At 42.3% G+C, this 15,486-nt stretch overlaps 2 protein-coding genes across 4 annotated transcripts; one reads left to right on the top strand and one right to left on the bottom strand.

Moving 5' to 3' along the window:
• The first annotated feature begins 1,318 nt into the window (after positions 1–1,318).
• Positions 1,319–4,004, top strand: si:ch211-222l21.1 (parathymosin). The gene is made up of 5 exons (XM_063472991.1): positions 1,319–1,513; positions 2,130–2,201; positions 2,612–2,675; positions 2,900–2,973; positions 3,056–4,004. Exons 1-5 carry the CDS (start codon positions 1,463–1,465, stop codon positions 3,125–3,127), a joined length of 333 nt encoding a protein of 110 aa, XP_063329061.1. The 5' UTR covers positions 1,319–1,462; the 3' UTR covers positions 3,128–4,004.
• Positions 4,005–4,315: 311 nt separating this feature from the next.
• slc45a1 (solute carrier family 45 member 1) lies at positions 4,316–12,404 on the bottom strand. 3 transcript variants are annotated; one of them, XM_063473949.1, is made up of 10 exons: positions 12,250–12,404; positions 11,192–11,632; positions 10,990–11,082; positions 9,854–10,078; positions 8,825–9,729; positions 8,568–8,721; positions 8,270–8,446; positions 7,947–8,152; positions 6,214–6,439; positions 4,316–5,037 (listed from the first exon to the last, which is right to left on the bottom strand). In XM_063473949.1, the coding sequence occupies exons 2-10, from the start codon at positions 11,610–11,612 to the stop codon at positions 5,009–5,011; spliced, it is 2,436 nt and encodes an 811-aa protein (XP_063330019.1). In that variant the 5' UTR covers positions 11,613–11,632; positions 12,250–12,404; the 3' UTR covers positions 4,316–5,008. The 3 variants fall into 3 exon arrangements, with proteins under 3 accessions (XP_063330019.1, XP_063330021.1, XP_063330018.1); XM_063473951.1 differs by having other exon boundaries at positions 6,317–6,439; XM_063473948.1 differs by having other exon boundaries at positions 4,316–6,439.
• Positions 12,405–15,486: the final 3,082 nt, after the last annotated feature.

Raw genomic sequence — 15,486 nt, 5'->3', positions numbered from 1 at the left:
ACTTTCAAGCTTGCTACAGTTGTACAAACTCAGTTTTTGCCTTATATGCTGTATTTCCACATATGTTTGCACATTTCAATAAGTCGCTGCACCTAGCTCCCATTTTCCTAGAAAAATATAAAGAAGATAGGGGTGACTTTTGCAGAGTACTATATAAGCTACTGTATTCATGGGTTGAATGGCATAGCTTTTCATTGTTTGCATTTATAGCCTATGTAATAGCCTATGTAAAATTTTATTTTAAATATGAGCTCATGCTCGCTCTATACTTTCCCACTAAAAAGGAAGTCTGTATTTTTATTTTTATTTTTTGACAGTGTAATAAAGGTTACAAGTTCATGTGACAGCTATAAAGGCTTTCACATAACTGTAGGCACACCACACCCTATTACTATCTTTTATAAGCTCACAAATCACATACCACATACAATGTTTAACTGATCTCCCCTCCTAGCTTTGCAATAAATACATACTGAGGCAGATAGCGGTTTGTACATTTTTTAAAGTACTAATTGATCACCTTCACTGTTTTCAGTAAGAAAAACAAATAAAAAAACAAAACAAATAAAAATGTCACTATTCATTCGATAGTTCGACGAGACATTCAATTATAAATAAATACAGTCCAAATGCACAGCATCTGTGGAAATAATTAAACTTTCATTTTAAGATGTATGTTAGGCTTTAGGGTTGCGGGGCATAGTGTTGCTGTTTAGATTACAGTTGTGGTCTTAATTAATTAAGATGTGTGTTGAAGTTATTGAAACAGAAGTGACTTTGATCGGGTCTTGTAAAGGAAAAAATGAAAGTGTAAGAACACTCAGGCGTGAGCACATTTCGTTAAAAATGTTAAATATAGAAAGGAGGAGTGGCCGTCTGCTTTCAAGCCCGTCACATTATTCCTTTTTGCATGTAATTTGACACCACATCTCTGCGGAGAAAGAGCGCTGAGACAAAAGATATTGCCCTTGGGTCTTTCTGTGTATGAATAAACTTTTACAATCCATCAACTTGAAACAATATTAATAAATAATACATTCTTATTGATTATTATAACTTTCACAGTATTCATTGTTCATATTTAAGTGAAAAAACCAAACGCAAAGTGAAGGGCAGTGGGGGGGGGGGGGCGGGGGGAGAGAATTATGGTGTAGTGCAGCGCTTTAAAAAAATTGACCAATCAACGGTGAGATAGACCAGAGGTGGGATTCGTTTTTCAAGATTGAAAAGATACTCATCCAATCAAACATCCCGGTGGTCGACATTGTCCAATCAGGTGTAGGATGGAGCCGCTGTATCCAACGAGAGTGGATTTTCAACGAGCTCGAGAGAAAAGCGGAGACAGGCAGACATCGTTTCTCTCTCAGCGTCTTTGGACTGCTCACACGGAGGCGAAGAGACAAGAAATAATTATTCTTTAGATCGGGAATATAATTAGCTAAATTAATACACAAAATTAACCATGGCCGACACAGCTGTTGACACAACCGCCACTGCAGAGGTTACAGCCAAGGTGCGTTTCATTCACCTTTTTTTCCCCTTTCTTTTTTTCTTCTCGGCTGAACCGTCGTGTGGAAAGATTTAGAAAACTTGTACAAGTTGTTACAGTGTTTATGTTTCTTTAGCTAACTACGGCTGAACAAGTGAGTTATTTGACGGCAGCAGCAAAGCTTGTAATTAACGTTAGTTCATGTAAGTTAAACCAGTAACTTGTCTTAAATATCACATGGCGAAAGCCATACTTCGTGGAGACGATTCATTTAGCAGTTTTCAGCATCGACGACTAATTGCTGTGACTGGAAACTGAAATGTGTGTGATGTGGTTTGGCTTAAAAATGTCTTGTTAAGCAGACAAAGCGGCACAAACGGTACAGCTGGTGGAGCGGAGCTGCCGCTGTGGGCGGGAAGCCACAGCACGGTTACACTGCTGTGTAACTGCGCGGCATGGGGGTGAAAACGACCAGCATTCCCGCTTAGTTTTAATAAAAGAACACAAGATTAATACTGTTTTCATCGTGTGTGTTTTTTCTTAATCCCAGCTCGTAATCAAACTCGGACGTGGGAGTAACATTTGGCACTTAACTCTTTTTCTTAACTGAACATTGATCAAAGGGGCTTTTATTTTGTAGGAGCTGAAAGAGAAGAAAGAGGCAGAAGTGGAGGAAAAGACCGATAACGGGGACGCACCTGCCAATGGCACAGTAAGTTGGAGCCGAGAGAAGCAGCCTCATGGCCTTTTGTCTTAGCGCCCCTCATCATGCAGGTGTCGCTGCACCCGCCTCCCCCCTCCTGTTCAGCTGCTCTCCACACTGCTTTGTTTGGGTTGTGAAATGGCAGATGTTCGCTAGCAACCCTCTGGACGTCTCCATTGGTTTTTCTCTACTCTGAGGTTTCCCAGAGCTTGGTAGCTAATCCTCTGGGAGTGTAATAACAGCTCACTACACATTGCCTTTTAAAGAATCCCCAAAGGAGCCTGTACATGCAAGTCTGTGGGAGCATTATTTAAAATATGCTCGGGATGCCTTGTTATTCTGCTAATAATTTGTTTACATAATTGAAGGCCAGTCATTGCATACCCTTACCAGACTGATGTTTCCTCTGCTTCATCCAGAACGGTGCTGAACACAGTGACAAAGTGGAAGAAACCACAGAGGAGGAGCACAAGAATGGGGAAGGTAAGTTAATTTTAAGTGCTACTAGTGTTTTCTGAAAGATTGGAATTGCAACTATATGTGTACTGTATTCAGATTTTACTGATTTGCCCTAGAATTGTTTCTCTTGTGTGGTACTGACCTCAAAATCTTCCTTTTTTAATACAAGTGAATCTTGATATGTTTAAAAAAGAAAATGCGCTGGAAGTGAGGGCTGTAATTTCTGAAGTGACAAACTGTCCTTATAGGGAATGCAGAGGAGGCGCCCCCTGCTGAGGAGACTGATGCACAGCCTGTGAAGCGTGCAGCTGAGGAGGAGGAGGTGGGTTGTCTTCGGGCCTTAAGTATGCAAGTTTTAGTCTTGGTTTTGGCCTTGCTAATGTGACTCTTCTTTTTTCCATTAGGAAAAGGTGGAGACAAAAAAGCAGAAGACAGAGGAAAATGGGGATTCGAAAGAGGCAGAAGTGGAGGCTTAGGTCTCTGTCCTGCTACTTGTTTGCAGCACTGTCTTACCAACCTGGTCAACATCGTGTTGTAGAGCTTGTGCTTTTTTGTATCTTTGGAGAGAAATTTCTTTTTGTTTGCTCCCATGTTATCACATTGCACTGGAGTCTTGAAACATAGTGGCCCTGCATCCTTTTTTTTTTTTTTTTTTTTTTTTAATGAAATGTTATTTATTGGTCTTTAAAATGAGCTCTTTTTTCCTACTTGTACAAATCGGGCCATGCCACGAGATCAGTTTTTGTTTTGTTTTTTAAATTTCCTGAGGTTTGATATCAGTATGTTAGAAGCACAATCTCTATTATGTCAGTGCTGACCAGATGATTCATACATACAGGCAGCTGCTCACCTCCAAGGCTCATGTTGACCTCTCAGATACACTTAAAGGACCAAAGATAAGTTTTAAGCAGGGGATAATGGACAGTTGTTAGCATTATTAGTTAAAAGGCATAATATTTTGTGTTTGAGCTGCTACTTAATCTTTGGCTGCCCTGTTAACATAGCAGATGGTGCAAATGAATTAAAGGGGCTCTGTCTTGCACCTCCATGATTAGATAGTTTGACCCCCTGATTCCCCCCAAACTCCCCAGTTCTGTGGAGGCAGGATTTTGCAATGTTAATTAACCCCTCTTAAATCTTAAAGCTTTGGTCATTTGTTCTGTATGCATTCCACGCAAGTTTGTACCATTTATACTTTGTTTCTCTTACATTTTCAATGAGTGTTATGTTATGGTTGGGTAGCTCAGTTTTGTGTACAAGACTGCCTTTTTCAGAACCAGAATGACATTCGGTTACTTCAGCCACTGCTTTGTATATTCTGATTAACAAATAAATTGTCTTTTTACTTAAGAATGTCTTTAGTGTGTGTTTATTATCTGTTAATAGCTCATCATTGGTGCTTTCTTAAAAAAAACAAAACATGGTTTTATAAGTGGATGATGTCACTTGACCTATTTTTTTCTTAACATGGAAAATGGCTGGCTTAGATGCAGGAAAGAGGAATAATTTCACTTGGTAATGGAAAAGGGTGAACAGAATCAATGGATTACTTTCTTGTGTACACTTGCTCCCCCATGTGGTGTAGTTGAGAAGTTCACCCCATCATTAAGGGAAGCTACAACTGATGTGGCCTGCAACAAAATAATTGACACAGGAGTCAAGCGTGGCAAAAAATGATCATTTTAGTTTTAACTTAACCCTGAATAAAAGTAGCTTTTACAGTAGCACTGCTAATACTGAGCAATAGGTGGTACCATGTAACACAAAAACTGTGTTTTAATTCTTTCCCAAGCAAGCTGCAACAGCATGATCCGCACATTTACGGTTTCCTCAGAAACGTTAGCGTGGCGTGCATCTGGTCAGTCCAGCAGGCTTTGATAGTAGGCAATTACAGACATTCTTCTGGGGCACCTGCATGTTGAGGTGCTCAGTCAGTGGAACCAACACAACGAAAAGCTTGTTTGAAGCCCTGAAATCAGGCTTGGTGCCTGTGTTTGGCTGAACAGACAAAGCGTACCGTTTTGCCATGAAAAAATAAACTGCATGTACCAGTTTAGTGATGTAGATGGCTTCTCGATGATGGAAAAAGGAAAGAGGTTTAAAACGTCCAGCTAACAAACGAAAAGTCATCACTATACGTCACTGATGGACTGAGCATAGTGGAGCGGAAGCCTACTACCTTAAGCATGCGCCCTAATGATGACGATAAGCATTCGCCGCCGCTGGCTGTGAACCCCCACAGTCTTTTTTTTGCTTTTGTTAAATGCTGTCCACCTTCAGGGTTACCCATCATTCACATGAGTCTTCTCTCTGTTTTCTCTTCTTCTGTTTTGTTCGGTTTCCGACTGATTGCTGATTCAGACCCCAGTTTCAACTTCTCCTCTTCCTGATAATGACAAGAATCACTGTCATTATTACAATGGTATGGCCAGGAGTAGGGTAACAGCTCACAGGGCTGTCCATGGCTTAGTGAGGGCCCAGACAAGAATTAGCCACCAGTACACATTTCTCTGTGTTTTTTGTACGAGTACGCGTGTCATCCTATTAGACACTGCTCTATGATGATTAAGTAGTTGACATTGTACTCCTATTTGGACTCTTGATTAAGAGTCACCCAGCACCAAACTGAAATTTTGGGGATAGCACACTGGTTAAGTCTCATAATGACTGGATAGTGTGGAAAGTGTTGTTTGTATTTGCTGTTAAAATGTGGAGAATGTGAAGGCCTTCCAGACTGTGATTAGGCATAGTTCGGCTTCACGTGAATATTAAGTATGTGTTTGCTAAATTATGCAATGAGAGATCTTGAATTAATAAAGAGGAATGAACGGTGAGCCTGAATGGCTACTGGCAGCACATTCAATTAGTCAGAAAATCCTGCCTAAGGTGTAGTATACTAACTCAGAGAAACAGGCAGGTAGACATTCCCTTGGCCATATGACCAAAACAAAACGTTAACACAGGGCTTTAAGAGATTACACTGCAGCTCATGCAGACGTTAGGCAACTGATAAAAGGAAGAAAAAGAGAGGGAAAGCAGTGGTTAGCTTGCGCATACTGGTAAACACTTCTATCCTAAAAACACCAACAAATGAGCAAGAAAAATGATGCAAGAGTTTGACAGCAAAGAATCAGACACAAGAACGGCTTATCTATACTCACAGGAGTCACTCAGAGACACACACATTCAGAGAGGTCACACATTCATTTGCAAAAGTTAGGAAAAAATGCATGGGCACACACACTGTATGAACACGCTGGTCATGTATAAACAAAGACTGGAGAGGTGGCCAATGTCTGTCTGTCTGTCTGTCTGTCTAGCTCTGAGAGGAGCAGTGCTAAATTGGTGTAAAACAATATATGAATCTGTGCTGTACAGTGTGCGGCAGGATTTACAGTGCGTCTGTCGCACTGTGAAGGTCAACACAGCAGACACTAAAGCAACAGTGCTGTGGAGTGAGTATGTGTGTGCGTGCGGTTGTGTGTGAGGTAAAAATAAATTTGTAAGAGGCTTTTCTAAATGTGCACCAATAGTGGCTGGGTCTCGCTTTCGGGGGGCTCACCCTCAGGGGGGGGCAGCTGGTACACCACGCAGAGAGAGGAGTACAGGCAGCCCACGAATGACATCAGGCTTGCAAAGTACATGACTCCCTGGGCCCCACCCACCAGGGAGGTCAGAGGTCCCATCGCCACAGAGACCAGGATCTGAGCCAGGAAGTACTGGCAGCTGAGCAGAGAGATGTCCACCCCCATCCCTCGTCTGGTCCCTTCCTCCGATGAGCCGCAAAACTGAAAGACACAATTGGTTTAATTACAGTGTGGGAACAGTCTAAGCACTGCAAGCAAGTACTCAGCAAACATGCTAGCTGGAAGGTGATGTTCTAACATGTACAGCAGTGGACAAAGCAAGAAAGCAACACATTTTACAGGAGAGGAGAAATCAAACACTCTTGTCTTTTTTTTGTAATGATACTATGTAACTATGAAGACAGCTGCATGATGTCAACTCCATGTAAATCAAGTAGAAAAAAGTTTGTTTGTTTGTTTTTTTGAGTCATTTATGGTTATCTACATGTAAATTCTGCCTCATTTGTGTCATGATGAACTTGGACTCTCACAACCACTGCCTCTTTGCTCCCTGAAGAAAAGCATCCAGAGTAAGAGTTAGGAAATCAAGTTATTCTTGTGTTGTATGTATTTTTTTAACTCTTAATAAATAAAGATTTCTTTGTTTTGATTTTTGATCTAATCAGTAAACAGATAATACAAAACAATCACTGAAAACAAAATTTCTCTCCAACAATGATATTCAAGAAGCATCTAGTCTTCTTCCCACTGAAACATTTGCTGGGTAAAGCTGTAAAAGACTTTGACAGTGTGCTCATTTGTTTTCTTCTGACATTGCTAAACTAAATATGAAGCTACAGCCAATACACGTTATACAAAGCTTTGCTTTAGATAGTGCTGTGGGAAAAGGTCCTAAAATCTGAAAATGGACCTTGAGCACTTTTGGGTCCCTTAACTGGAAGTTAGATTCTAGATGCTTACACGGGCTTTTATTCTACAACATAAAATACATAGCTAAATACTCAACTTCTTCTTCTTTTATCTGTCTCAGAGAAGGCGTTTCCTAAAAAAATAGCTAAATGAAACTCCAGAACTTAACTTGATCACAGCAAAATATGAGAGCTTTGTGGCATAATGAGTTTATAGTAAAATCTACGCATTTTACAGCTTTTAAAAAATCCTAAACTTTGCGTTAATTGGGAAAAATGATCTCCCTGAACAAAACTCATGTTCATTTCCCAGAAAGGTTATTTTCTGCAGTAATTCAAAAGGCCTAAAAATTAAATTGGCTCTTTGATGAATGAACCAGGGTGATGCTAATGTCTGGCAAAAAGTACCCAGAAAAGCACTCTACTGTAGAACGTCCAAGAAACAGTGAGACAGCAAATCTGGCTCTATGCAAAGCTAACATAATAGGACTTCCTGCAACTCTAGAGCTTAAAAAAAGCTGCTTCACAACAATAAAGTTTTATTTTTATATTTCATTTTTGTATGATTTGGAATAAAACCTCTAGTTATTCAGCTCAGAGGCAGATTTTATTACCCCCCTTTCTTTAACATTAAGCTAAATTAACTGGCTGATGGCTGTGGCTTCATAGCCATCAAACAAACACGATAATGGTAAGGTGATCATATAAATTTTGATCTATTCTTTTACGTTCACACAGGAAAAATATCGTCCAGCAACTATAATTAGGTAATTGCTGCACTTATATATATCGATACTGACCTGAGGGCTCTGGTAGTATTCACACAGCAGAGAGTAAGGCAGCGTACATAAAGAGGAGAAGAGCACCCCGTAGGTGACACAGAGAGAAAGTACCACGTAGAGGTTGGTGGATAGTGTGGCAAGGCCGGTGCCCAAACCAAATGCCAAGTAGGCGAAAAAATATAGCGTGCGAAGAGAGAAACGCTCCTCTAGTTTCTCCAATATGGCTGAAAGTTGAAGAAGGGAAAGCAGAGAGAGGTTCAGTGTAAGACGAAGCAGTGCACAAATCCAACCAGGGTAAGGAATCACACCTGCCAGATGTGATGTGATGTGTGAGTACTTACCTGAGTAGAAAGCAGCACTGAATGCATAGATGCACATGCCCCAGCAGCCCATGCTGACACCAGCATTGTAGCGTTGGTAAGCCTCGGAGTCGTGGGGTGCTTTGGGATCTCCTTCAAACACAACCTCCCCCATGAAGTCAGTGTAGAAGAGCAGCATCCCTTCAAAGGACAACCAGCCTAAAGCACAGATTGAAAAAAAATCACGCTTTTATGAAATTAAATGCAAAACAGGTTGATTTTAAGGTTCGGCAGTGTAGAAAAAGAGATACATTTCAATTAAGTTTTTTTTTTTACTCACCTAAAAAATGATTAGTGCATAAACTCCGCAAAGAGGGAGGCATCCTGTAGATGGCTATACACAGCAGCTTCATTGACATTTGGGATTCTCCACTCTCCACATTCTCACTTAGATCACTCTCATAGCGCACTCCATTGAGCAAAATGTTCGCAACCTTCATTGGAGGAGAAGAAAAAAACACATGACATCATGTTTAAAAAGCTCTGTTCTGGCTTCTCACAAAACACCTTCTGTCAAATTCAAAACATGCATCTGACCTGCTGGCTGAAAGTCACTGTCCTCCTACGTCCATTCTCCAGCCCAACAATCTGTGTCGCCATGGGCTCTTCCATCAGCGCGAGACTCTGAGGTCGCTTCAGGATGCCAGCCGTGGAGCCCCGGTGTGACCCCGCAGCAGTCTGAGCCCCAGCTGTGACCTGAGATGCTCCGTGAGATTGTGCATCTCCAGCAGGCTGAGGCCCTTCTGCATCGTGTGCGTCCCCAACTGGATGAGACACCACATTGGCCTGGGTCTGTCCTGCACCTGCAGGGTGGTTCCCTGGCCCCTGCGTGAGCCCGTCTGGGGGAGGGGAGTCCCCTGGAGGCAGTGGCACAGTGGTGGAGCTGGGGGGCAGAGCTTGTGGTGTCTGCTGACCTGTGTAGCAGTCTATGAGCACACTGTCGATGTATGAGGTTCCTAATGAAGAGGCAAACTCATTAATGCCAGTGAGAGAGCTGTCCCTACTAATAAAGCTGCCATACTTTGGAGTGAGGGGGCTTAGGGGCGATATGGGGCTATTGAGGCCCGCACAAAGACGCGCACTTGCACTGCAAGAATGGGCCAAGGGGTCAGGATTACATGGGTGAGACTTTAAAAAATTGTAGCTGTAGAGACCGTCCTCGTCTTCCTCATCTAGTCCCAAATCTGGTCCAGGGTGGACGGGTGGGGAGGGGGGAAGAGGGAGGCTAGGGCTTTTCAGGCTGTTTTTGCTTGAGTTCTTGTTCGGCTGGCTCTTTGGTAAGGGCCGTTCAGGGATGCTCATTAGAGTCATGGTTGTGGCGATCACCAAAGTGACGCTCGTAAACAGGTATATGACCCGGAGTTGACCTCCCATTGACCTTCCAAACTGTGTCTGGTCCCAGTTGATGCCACCTACAATGTAGCCAAATCCACCTCCTAGTCCTGAGTAGAGAAATGAAACCACAAAATACTTGTAAAGCTACATTTCTAATGTTTTCTGCAAAATTATCTCAAAAGGACACATGTTACAGCTTCAGCTTTCAAGGCTACAGAAGTATTTTCCTACCTGCCAGTAACGCGTGGATGTTCAGTCCCCGATCTTGGTCCTCTGGGCTGCACACATCCATCATATAAGCATGGCTTGGGTTGTCAGCTGAATCAGCACTGAAGTCCATTAGAACCACACCACACACTGTCAGGACTATTCCCCACTTGTGATTTGATGCTGTGTCAGCCAGGACGCTCCCAATATCCCGTCCATTGAGAACCAGAGTAAGACCAATCAGTGCTCCTACAATGCAGAGCAGAAGAAGTGGCAAAAAATTAACATGAGCACCAAAGCTAGATGAACTAGATGAGAGCTAGATGAAGGTGGAAGACCTGAATGTCTCCTGAACTCTGGGTTTTCCAATTTTTTGATGTAGAGCATAACAAATGGTTACATGTTTTTACTGGCTGTGTATAATCTTTGGCCATCAAAATGATGTGGCTATATATTTAAAATAAAATTGTGATCTTGCAGTCAATATGGAGAAACAGTACAAGTTCCCAGGTGGATTGATTCTGAATTACATTCAACACAGAGACACAGCCAATTATCTTATAACCATTGAATCTGAACTGTCTGGGAGTTTACTTGAGCTCTTTACTGAAAACCAGATGAAGAGTTGCGCCTTATGGTGGGATGTTTTTCACAGTGGTTTTATTTAAAATGTATCTGAGATGTTGTATGTCACACTGTACTAGCATGGCATGTATAGAGTGTAACAGAAAAGCAGTAGACTGAGTAGGTATGTGTATAAGTTCCCCTGTGTTATGCAACCACACTTAGGTGCTTAGGTGGAGCACATGTATTTTGGTGGACCTGTGGCCAAGTTCCTATCTATGGTCTTTAGTTATGATTATCCAACCATGGTTTTATTTGAGCATTTTACAGGAATGAACTGCTTATTGATTGAGCTGCATCAGAGGAAATGCAGGATTTGCTTTGAGGCCACAGCTGCTATGATTTTGACCATTCTTCTAAATAACAGCAATAAGAAACATGTTGTAATGCACTTCACAAAAGTGCTAACATTTGAGGTAACGATACCATATAATTGCAGATTATTTACCATTTGATCAACACTGTCACTTGCAAGCTACGCAGCTTCACATAATTGCATTTCAAAAACACTATGGTACTGCTTTAACTCGTCTTACCTATTGCCAAGGCAAAAATAAAAGGTCGTCTTCGCCCAAACCGGGATGTACAACGATCACTCCATGCTCCTATGAGAGGCTGAACGAGGAATCCTTCAAGTCAAAACGAAATGCAAAGTTAGAATCCATACAACTAGGATTCTTATTATACATTACATATGCCTGTACAGCAGCTAGTCTTCTACCTCTGCTGCTTACTTACCGAGAATGGGGCTAATAAACCACACCAAGCTGTAGAATTGATCAGGCAGGCCCATCTGTAAAAGCACTGGAGTCACATAAGCTGTTTCCATGGCGTAGCTGAATTCAATCCCGAACAATATGCAGCCATTGAAGAGCAGCTCCTGGAAGGTACGTCTCGGGGGAAGCTCACTGAGGTCCAGCTGGTCCAGGGGACAAGGTGTGTTGGGTGGCGGAGGAGGCGAAGGTCTTATCAGCTTCCTCCGCTTTGGCTGTCTTTGGAAGTTGTTGGCTCTGTGACTGAGGTGCCGAGTGGTGGAAGTTGGAAAGCTGGCAGTTTTGGGAAGTGAGCTCCTCCAGATACCTTCCTGAGCTGTGGAAAACCTCCCTCCTGGACTGGCCAAGAGGGGGTCACTGGGGGTGCCCATTCCTGGAGATGACATCTCTCTCAAGCCAGCAGCAACTGGAACATATTAAAGGGTGATGCCAGTGATGAATTACAAGTCAGACATGCGCAAAAGTTTGTTTGGACTTGATTCAAGATCAGCACGGTCTAGCACAGCATTAACTTGGTGATGCTAATGGTTATGTAGTGCGACCAAGAGGACACTGCAGTCATGTGCAGACACCGTCGGTGGGCACGACGCACTGCAACCAGTGCGCATGCTGTGCGCAAAGCCCATGTGCTCTGCGTGGCTGACTACAGCAGTGTACTATGCGGCAGCGCTCATGACGCCTGTTTCCATTTTAATTTTTCATGTAGGAAGCTCAAACAGGACACAATGTAAGCGGTGTGGATGTCAATGACGGCTTTCAGGACACTCACAAGGATAACGCATCATTATCGCTCACATTTAATAGAAATACTTGACTGATAGCCTGCCGACCCAGAGCCTTTTTTGCTTTTTAAAAAAAAAAAAAAATTTTTAGAGACATGATCCTCGATGTTTTCTTCTGTTTGCAATAGACTCTTACGGTGACGATTAGGCAATCGATCTACTGTGTAAGAGGATGCACAGAAATTTAAATAAATAAATAAATAAAAAGCGTGCAAATTACGACGTGAAAGAGGATAATTACCTTTTCGGGGCGGCTCGTCATTTATTGCGGCATACTGTGTAGATAACCACAGCAACCTTTGTGATGTATAGAAACCGTAGTATGAATTACAGGAGTCATGATTGTTTTTTTGTTTTCCTTTGATGCAGTCATCCCCCCGCTCTCTCCTTCGTCCCTTCTCCTTTCCCCTCTCCTCATCCCCCTCCGTCCCCCCTCCCTTCGCGTCTTCCTCCCGGTCTCTCCCGTGACGTCACGCCCCTCCCTGCAACATCAGCACAGAGGACCCATCTATCTGCATACAGCACTACTCCAGTATGAGCCTAGTACTTAGCAGCAATATTAATGTAATAATTACATTCCAAAGTCAGGTAAACAGGTTAAATAAATTGCACTCATTTTTCTTTTATAGGAAAAGAAATTCACACCTTTATTTTATCATATTGGTTAATCTTTGTTTAATTATGCATCCTTGAACTACTTTTTTATGTCTTTCCTGCTTTTTAACTGAAACTTTGACTTGCTAAATAGTTTTTATTTTATTCAACTGTGACTTTTCCGATAAGAAAGCAGCAGGAAATCCTAACTAACCCACACATATAAATGCAGACAGCTCAGCTTTTTTCAGTTTTCTGTGTGCATCGTGAATGTGCTTGTATACTGTTTTCCTGTCCACGATGTTTGTGCAGATCTTTCGCCTTTTTTTTCAGTCAGATAGTCAAATGGTGTTGCATTGCTTCCTGTCCCTATAGCACGTATCCACAGCGCATCAGGGTGTGGCCCATTGTGTGCACTGCCTTTTTAGTATGGCATGTTTATGAAGGCTTCACATTGCCGCCGGTTGGGTAATACATGTGACACACCCACCAGAGCTAGAGTGAAATCCTAGGCTACATCAAAGAGTGTTGCATGGCCTTTCAAACTGTCTATAAAACATGTCTTTCAGTCTAGAAAATGTGCAACCCCCCCACCCCGAGGTGCTGCTGGCACAGTTAGACCCCTCATTAGCAGTGAGTGAGAGGACTGTGTTAAAGGAAAGGTCAAATAGCTGCAGAACCTTTTGCTAGGAGACACGTAGAGCTGTCATATCAAGAAAACTCAGGTCAACTGTAGCTGGCCTAAAGTCTCGTGCAAATTCACACTTTTTTGCATTATGACATTTGAAAATGCCTGTTTTGTAAAACAGTACTTGTTCTGCATGAGCAGTCCCACCTGAATTAGATGTTTGGCACTGACAGAGGGAAATAACAGCAGATGGGGGTTTCAGTTTGGTGTGTCGTTGAGGCCGCTCCCAGATCAGCAGGTGGATGTAAGGCTGCTTTCTTTAACAGCTCCTTCAAGATTTAAGGAGTCGACCGCCCTTTATTTAAAATGGCAGCACGAAAGATAGCACTGGTCCCTGCAGAAATACTAAAGTGGTTTTAGGGCCACCTCTGATAGCAAGCTCATTATGTCTAATTGACTTGTAGCAGGTTAATCTGGCCTGCCGGATGTTCACCTTGGTACATGAGAGATGGAAACACCCCCGTAGGTATAGTGTATTAAATTTATTGTTACTGAGGTTGATATCTTTTTAATGAAATGGTTTCTATTTGGGGAAATGTTAGATTGAAGGCTGATTTATTTATATAATCATTTCCCAGCAACAGTTGTTTCAAGTTGGTTTATATTGTAAGCTAAAGATCTTAAAAGAGAGAAAGAACCCCCAATGACCTAATGAGCAAATTGGCAACAGCAGGAAGGAAGAACTTTTTTTTTTAACAGGAAGAGACCTTCAGCAGAACAGACTTAGGCAGGGGCAGCCATCTGCCTTGACCAGCCTGAGCAGTGAGCAGAAAGAGACCGCAAATATTATACATCTTACACACATCCCATCGATATAGAAACAGATTTTTTTTTGTTTAAGGTAGCAAGTAACATAGTCAGTGATGTCTCATAACACAATGAAGTAGAAAGAATAGAAAATGTTACTTTCCTGGTCACAAGAGAGAACAGTCTGAAAAGAATAATATTTTTTCTCTACATTTAAGACATGAGCAACTGAGAAATATACAGAGGAAAAAGGTTTTGTTACATTGTGTAATTGGGCTGATCTACAGTAAGTAGAGAAACTATTTTCTTCTAAAAATCAGTAAAATAAGCAGCAGAAAGTGAAGACAATAGCATCTTAAATGTGTGCATAGGAATTTAATCATTTCAGATTTTTTTTCCCACCTTTGTCAAAAGTATCTCTGCAGTGGGGTCAACCACACCAGCCAAGACCCCAGGTGCAGGCTCTGCAAAGATGTCCCTTGGACAATCTAGCACATAACAGCAGGGCGCAAGATGCCAGCAAGCAGGGGATACATGGAACACCATAAGCAAGTGTCTGGCATAGTATACAAAAATATCTGTGCCGAATATGGCCTCGAAGTCTGGAGGTCAAAATAGCACATCCCCCCTAGGGTGGTTGAGAATGACCGAGTTAAGATCCTGTGGGACTTCCAGATACAAAGGGACAAACTGGTGATGGGTATCTAATCAGACGTGGCAGAGGAAGAGGGCTATAGTGCTAGATGTAGCTATACCAAGTGATAGCAACATCAGGAAGAAGAAACATAAGAAGCTCGAGAAATACCAGAGATGAGAGAAGAGCTCGAAAAGATGTGGAGGGTGAAGGCAACAGTGGTCTCGGTGGTAATCTGAGCACTCAGACAGGGACCCCCAAACTAGGCGGGTGGCTCCAGCAGATCCCAGGAACGACATCGGAGATCTCTGTTCACAAGGGTAGAGGACGGATAAAGACCGCCCACAGGGCCTGAGGTGATTTCAGATGGAGTGGCACAACTTGCTGTGGAGTTAATAGAAAACAGAAGGCTGGGACATGGGATGAACTTAAAGAGCTGTAAAATTGATATGTAATTGACCGAAGAGAGTAAACAGAGACCATGCAATAAAATCCCACCTTTGAGCTCACCTGTGCTGAGCCTTACACAACATATAGATATTACCAGGACTGTAGGCACAGAGCATGGGTTCAGCTTAAAATTGTTCCTCCTATGCTTCACGTGTGCATCAACAGATATCTTAAAACAACAACTACTACACTGTGTTGCAAAAAAAAGAAAGAAAGAAAAGGAAAAAGAAAAAAAAAAGCTGTTTGTAGTACTCTCTGCACGTGCTGAAAGCGACTCGTAGCACGCCCCTTGATTGGCTATGTTTTCTGTTCCAGCTGAGTATGATTGGAGGTTCGTGTTGAGTGGGCGTATACGGATGTAGATG

Source organism: Pelmatolapia mariae, linkage group LG5 (assembly GCF_036321145.2).
Source record: "Pelmatolapia mariae isolate MD_Pm_ZW linkage group LG5, Pm_UMD_F_2, whole genome shotgun sequence".
Classification (NCBI taxonomy): Eukaryota; Metazoa; Chordata; class Actinopteri; order Cichliformes; family Cichlidae; genus Pelmatolapia; species Pelmatolapia mariae.
The sequence above is the reverse complement of the archived record's forward strand: the minus strand, read 5'-3'. Positions and strand labels throughout refer to the sequence as shown.

Excerpts from the sequence above, each read along its gene's own strand:
- si:ch211-222l21.1 (XM_063472991.1), top strand. The coding sequence starts at position 1,463 with ATGGCCGACACAGCTGTTGACACAACCGCCACTGCAGAGGTTACAGCC. Across the intron at positions 1,514-2,129 it reads CTGCAGAGGTTACAGCCAAG|GAGCTGAAAGAGAAGAAAGA; the intron begins GTGCGTTTCATT and ends TTTATTTTGTAG. Across the intron at positions 2,202-2,611 it reads ACGCACCTGCCAATGGCACA|AACGGTGCTGAACACAGTGA; the intron begins GTAAGTTGGAGC and ends TGCTTCATCCAG.
- slc45a1 (XM_063473948.1), bottom strand. The coding sequence starts at position 11,612 with ATGTCATCTCCAGGAATGGGCACCCCCAGTGACCCCCTCTTGGCCAGT. Across the intron at positions 9,730-9,853 it reads CATCCACGCGTTACTGGCAG|GACTAGGAGGTGGATTTGGC; the intron begins GTAGGAAAATAC and ends TTCTCTACTCAG. Across the intron at positions 8,447-8,567 it reads ATGCACTAATCATTTTTTAG|GCTGGTTGTCCTTTGAAGGG; the intron begins GTGAGTAAAAAA and ends TCTGTGCTTTAG.